Source organism: Drosophila sulfurigaster, chromosome 2R (genome assembly GCF_023558435.1).
Source record: "Drosophila sulfurigaster albostrigata strain 15112-1811.04 chromosome 2R, ASM2355843v2, whole genome shotgun sequence".
NCBI classification, from domain to species: Eukaryota; Metazoa; Arthropoda; class Insecta; order Diptera; family Drosophilidae; genus Drosophila; species Drosophila sulfurigaster.
In genome coordinates, this window is record NC_084882.1 from 5,178,057 (window position 1) to 5,184,013 (window position 5,957).

At 37.9% G+C, this 5,957-nt stretch overlaps 1 protein-coding gene and 2 long non-coding RNA genes across 4 annotated transcripts; 1 reads left to right on the plus strand and 2 right to left on the minus strand.

The window, feature by feature from the left end:
- The first annotated feature begins 348 nt into the window (after positions 1-348).
- Positions 349-2,389, plus strand: LOC133837775 (probable cytochrome P450 12e1, mitochondrial). 2 transcript variants are annotated; one of them, XM_062268633.1, is made up of 6 exons: positions 349-479; positions 542-644; positions 766-1,009; positions 1,063-1,179; positions 1,246-1,699; positions 1,760-2,389. In XM_062268633.1, exons 1-6 carry the CDS (start codon positions 351-353, stop codon positions 2,345-2,347), a joined length of 1,635 nt encoding a protein of 544 aa, XP_062124617.1. In that variant the 5' UTR covers positions 349-350; the 3' UTR covers positions 2,348-2,389. The 2 variants fall into 2 exon arrangements, with proteins under 2 accessions (XP_062124617.1, XP_062124618.1); XM_062268634.1 differs by having other exon boundaries at positions 465-483.
- On the minus strand, positions 1,760-2,888 carry LOC133837776 (uncharacterized). The gene is made up of 2 exons (XR_009893864.1): positions 2,701-2,888; positions 1,760-2,640 (listed from the first exon to the last, which is right to left on the minus strand). It is a non-coding gene; the product is annotated as an uncharacterized LOC133837776 (long non-coding RNA).
- A 352-nt stretch (positions 2,889-3,240) lies between these two features.
- On the minus strand, positions 3,241-5,573 carry LOC133838292 (uncharacterized). Its single transcript, XR_009893926.1, has 2 exons — positions 5,259-5,573; positions 3,241-5,141 (listed from the first exon to the last, which is right to left on the minus strand). It is a non-coding gene; the product is annotated as an uncharacterized LOC133838292 (long non-coding RNA).
- Positions 5,574-5,957: the final 384 nt, after the last annotated feature.

Below are 5,957 nucleotides of genomic sequence, written 5' to 3' on the forward strand. Positions count from 1 at the left end.
GCGGTATATAACATACGTCATGTTTTAATTGAATTCAAACTCTCAGTATGGGATTCTCATTTAGCATATTCTGTAGCGAAATTGTGTTAGAAAAGAAAATTCATGGAATTTAAATTACCGTACTAAAGTTGTTAAGTTTAAATTATTTAATAAACACATTCATAACATCAACAATTAAAAATATACTATATGATACGGAGTGAGTTCAGCAGCATTAAATTAAATAATTTTTTTTTTAAGCAAGTATACCGAGCAATAGATATTTTTTTATAAATTATAGAGGGTATGAAACTTTGTCAAAGCTAACGTAAATCAACATAGAGAGCCGAAAGCTTTTAAAAGCTCGCTCTATGTTCTATTATAAATTCAATTATCGCATCATTTTTGCTTCAGTAGCCAAAATGTTGTCAAGACATCTGAATCGAGAGAGAAAGATCTGCGCCCAGATACTACAAATTCAAAGGGCGTTGTCTGCAAAAGTAGGTAATAATTATTGGAATTGCGATGAACATATGAATTTATAATTTTACATAATTTTCAGAGCGCTGGAGACTTGACTTCAAAATATTTAGAAGAGTCTAAACCTTACTCGGAAATACCTGGTCCCACTAAATTTAATTTCATACGATCTTTTCTACCGGGTGGTAAGTGAGCTTTTAACTCGGCAAAGTTTCTTCATATAGATGTTTTATTCTCTCTCTATCTCTCTCTCTTTCTCTCTCTTTTCTTTTTGTTTTGTTTTGTTTTGCTTTGACTTTTGATAAGGCCGCTATAAGAATGTGCCAGTTCATGAAATGTTTTTGGATCTCAGCAGTCGCTATGGGAATATTTTTCGTATGCCTAGTGTGAGTGGAACTGACATTGTGATTACTTTGAATCCGGTGGACTATGAGACAGTTTTCCGCAATGAGGGACAGTGGCCCTACAGACGGAGTTTTGCCACCTTTGAGTATTACAAAAAGGTTCATCGGCGCGATATTTTCGAGGGTGCTGATGGACTAACTTCTGGGTAAACAAAATGTTTAATTCTTTTGAGTCTTCTAATAAGATTTAAATGAATAGAAATGGACCGGCCTGGGGTAAGATGCGAACGGCTGTCAATCCAATTCTATTGCAGCCCCGAAATGCCAAGTTATATGTGAATAATCTTGTTCAGGTCAATGATGAGTTTTTGGAGCGGTAAGCAAGGTGCCAGCAACTAATACTATTGATCAGTCGAGCAACCTTTATTATTACACGAAACAGTATACGAGCCATACGAGATCCAGTAACTCAAGAAATGCCAGCTGATTTTGTAGAGGAAATTCGCCGTTTAATTTTGGAGTCCATTGGATTTGTGTCGCTCAATACTCGCCTAGGTTTTCTCGGTGAGAATCGGGATAGCGAGGAGTTGATTCGTTTTATCAAGGCATTGGAAAATATTCTGGAATTGGGTTTTATTTTGGATATGTTGCCTCCAATTTGGAAGTATCTGCCAGAACCTAACTTTAAAAAACTCATGCGTTCGTTGGACACCATCACTGACATAGCAAATGGACACATTCAGCGAGCCCTGCAGCGTGTAGAGGAGAATGCCAAGGCGGGTCGTATAAGCCTCGAGCCAGGTATGGAGATGAGCATACTCGAAAAACTGTTGCGTGTCGATCGTCAGACGGCAGTTATTATTGCATTGGATTTATTTTTTGCTGGTGCAGACCCTGTAAGTATTTTCTCTAAATTTTCTAGAAAAGCGCTAAAAAAGTTTTCAATTTCATTTTAGACCTTGGTGTCTTTGTGCGGCATTTTGTTGATGTTAGCTAAGAATCCCGCTAAACAATTCCGCTTATTAGAGGAGATCAAAGGCGTACTGCCGGACAAGCATTCGCAATGGACCATAGAATCCACATCAAATTTACCTTATCTACGTGCTTGCATCAAGGAGGGCATTCGCATGTATCCCATTGGACCTGGCACCTTGCGTCGAGTGCCAACTGACGTTGTTTTGAGTGGATACCGAGTTGTGGCTGGCACGGATGTGGGTATGGCGTCCAACTATCAGATGGCAAACATGGAACAGTATGTTCCACGCGTTCGCGAGTTTCTGCCCGAGCGTTGGCTGCGTGACGAATCTAGCTCAAACCTAGTGGGTGACACGTCCACTCCCTTTATGTATTTACCATTTGGCTTCGGACCACGAGCTTGTGCTGGCAAGCGCATTGTTGACATGATGCTGGAGATTGCAGTTGCCAGGCTGGTGCGCAACTTTGAAATTGGCTTCGACTATCCCATAGAGAATGCTTTTAAGGCGGAATTCTTTGTAAAACCTAACATACCATTTATGTTCAAGTTTGTTGAACGTTCTGTGTAATCCAAGCTTAAGATCTGGCAAAGTTAAGTAAAGCTATTTAAAGTGGTCCTTGCCGGGTCGTGTGTATTATGGGTATAAGTGGCCTCTGTAACAACAATAGTAAACAACAATAGTAACTACTACTTGATTCAATTGATTTTGGTTTTGGCTTGCAAGAATTGTGACATCTACTGCGAGTATGTGAAGAACACTTGTCATTGCTTACAATGGCGCTAGCACTTGAGTGTCCTTGGATGTACTTGACATGACTGTCCATTATTAGTCTAGTTTATATTTCTGATCTACGTGGTTGTCTGAAAGATGTATTAAATAATAATGAAATATGAAACAAGTATCAAGTCATTTATTCATACAAAGAATGTGTAAAACATCATTGGCGCTTAAATGGTCCAATCTTTTTTAATCCAATACACATAATGTGTTCATTTATCTAGTCTATATGTATTGTATCATCATACTAATTTCAATATATTAATATATTAGTAATTGTGCTGATTACATAATCTCTCTTCACAGAAAAATTTGCATATCTCACATTGGTTGTTTTTTAAAAATACCCATATGATAGTAATCTCACAAACTTTTCCATAGCAAATTATTTATATAAAAAATGTTGCATATTTTTAGGCTGGCTCAGAATCCGTAGCTATAACTTCCAAATTTAGCTTTCTACCTATATTTTCAACCTCAAAGTTTAAGAAATTGAAAGAATTTTAACAAAATTAATTATTTAATAATTTTGTTTATTTTTTTATTGTATACTTGAATTTGCAGATTGAATATGGTGACGATCACTACTTTCTGGAGCATACTTTCAGGCTGTGTTTTAAATTTAAAATGTACTCGCATTTTGAAAATATAAGTTGTATTGTTTAAATGGAGATGGAGACAGCTTTATAAAGCACATCATATATTAAATGAACAATATTATCTTTCCATCATTAAAATAGTTCTTCCAAAAAACATATTTTATATAAACAATACACACCACGTATAAGAGTAGTTGGTTAAAGCCTTTGCTGTTTAAAGTTTCGAAAATGTGGCTCTCTGTGGATGTTGAGAGAAGTTCATTGAATTGTTTTGCTTTTTGCACTTCGTTATCGGAAAAAACAAATAAAAGCACTAGCATAAATAATGCAAAAGTATTCATTTTGACATCGAATAGACAAACTTGCATTGCCCATCCATGTTTTCTATTTCTTGCCACCTTTTACGTTTTCCAGCTTCTTCTGTGCTCTTTTTTATTCTGGTGTTATTGGTGTTGTTGCTGCTGATGTACTTGGGCGGAACTTGGACAGTCGAGGGTCTTATCTGTGTGAGCTGCTGCTGGTCTCGTATGTCCTTCATTTTATGTTACTTTCCGTTGGAGTCGTCTTGTGCATTATTAAAACTATTTTCTCCAATGGCGCCAGGACTGGTGAACCTCCATCGTAGCCTCTTTTTTCCTTTCTATAAGAGCGGCAGCACTTGAAATGTCAATGCTGGCCTTTGCAGTGCATAAAGTTTTATCGTGGCCGGCACGGCACAAGTCGTCGAGGCGACGCGGCGGGTAGAGGTGATGCTCCATGAGGATGGCAGACAAACAAAATGAATGGAATTCATTATTGGATGGAGAAGTGACTCTTTAAAGCTGGTGTTAAATTGAAAATGCATGTCAAATTTCACATACAAATCACGGACCAAACCTAGAAGCAGCAATAGCAAATTTTATAGCCAGCTTTTGGGCTTGTTGGTGCTTGGCATGCATTTGCACTTTATGACATGTAGCCCCCATAAACTGAGCAATTAGACATGTCCGACTCGCACACATGCTCGCATGTAAATATATCCATACATATGTGTATGTAGCTTGCAGTAACATCTTGACAATCGGAATTTGGCTTTCGCATTGAACTTTGACCGGCCATCAGGCACGTTGTATTGCTCTAGCCTGTGACATGACATGGTCCTTCATTGCAGTGCTGCCAATTTGCGAGTGAGCAACAACAGCAAGAATAGCATCAACAGCAACAGAACGGGCGTGGCAAACAGACCACGTCTAATGATGGCATATATAACCTACCTATCGTTGCCGCCTGTCGCTTGCCTTCTGCCTCCTGCCTCTTGCCTCATGCCACTGTGTGCTTGTCCTATGCTGGCTGCTCACGCCTACGTTCAGCGTCTCGTCCTGGCCATGCTTCACCCACAGACCCAGCCATAGCCACAACTACTGCTACAGCTATTGCTATTGCTAGTGGTCCCTTGCAAGTGTCATGTCAAAACGCACTCGGTTTGCTTGTCAATTTCGCAGTTGGGCGTGGTTGTGCATGGGCACGAGCATGACTTGAGCCCCATTGCAAGGCATTAGCATGTAAAGGCAAAATTTAAAGCAAAAAAAAAACCAAAAATAGAGAAAAGAAAAACAGTACTGCAACACAGGACAATCATCAGGCAGAAGCACAGACGAGCCCCATCCTCTTTTGCCACACCCGGCCCGCCTGCCTGCCTGCGACCCGCCCTGACAGGCTTTCATGATTAATGGTTGTCAATGGCATGCTGTTGTTGTTATTTGTGCGGCTGTGTCCTGAGTCCTAAAGTCGCCTGCATATAAAAAGTAATTTTGTTATTTTAAGAAAGCACACAGCAGTAAAAATCTCCCTTCTTTTTTTCTCTTTCCGTCTTCGGGAGGAAATTGATTCAGCGGCGCACTTTTTCCAGATCGTTTCCACAGGAATTCCCCGAACTGGCTGGCAGTCGCGCAATTTCGCAACCTTTAGCACCCCGTCAAGATACTCTCGCACTCTTTCCATTCAGGCTTGTGTTAATGGCATTGGCAATGGGATATCAGAGAGAGGAGGAAACAAATTTAATTTATTATTTTGAAAAGCAAAGCATTTCTAATCGAATTGTATTTTAAATACGCCACGCATACCAAATTGAAAAATTGAAAAATTGTCCCCGATTGTATTACGCTTATTGACGTTATTGTTGTTGTTCCTATCGCTTGGCTGTGTATTAGTTGAATATTTGATTGTTTGTGCAGGGTGTTTTGGGAGGGGAAATTGTGGTTATCAGATTGTTAACATCAATGATGTGCTACCATTCTGATACTAGACCAGTTTTTATTCTTCTTCATAATGGAGTAATCGAGACATCTTTTCATTGACTTCAATATAAATTCTAAGTTTTCTATGAATTAACTAGGTTTCGAATATTAAAATATACAGAAGTTAACAACATTGATTTTATAAATAAAAAAAAAAAAAACAAGTTAAAGTTTGCTATTTTTATTATTTATTGTTTTTAAGTATTTTTACCAAAATGAAAAGAGACATTTGTCAATTTCAATACAATCACTTTATTAACAATGTAATATTCCTTAGTGAGTGAACATAAAATACAACTTATGAGCTCAATCCGCATGTTTCCCTTAAATTGTCTGGTATTCTTAGAAAATAAATCGATGTTCTTACATCATTAACCAATTAGACTATATTTTTTTTTGAACAAATATGAAAATTATGATGACTATTCTAAAAACTGTTCTTCTTTCATAAAAACTAAATTAAAGATTTTTAAATATTTGTCCAATTTAATTTAGATAACAAACTGGGAAAGCAGGTTAATGAAG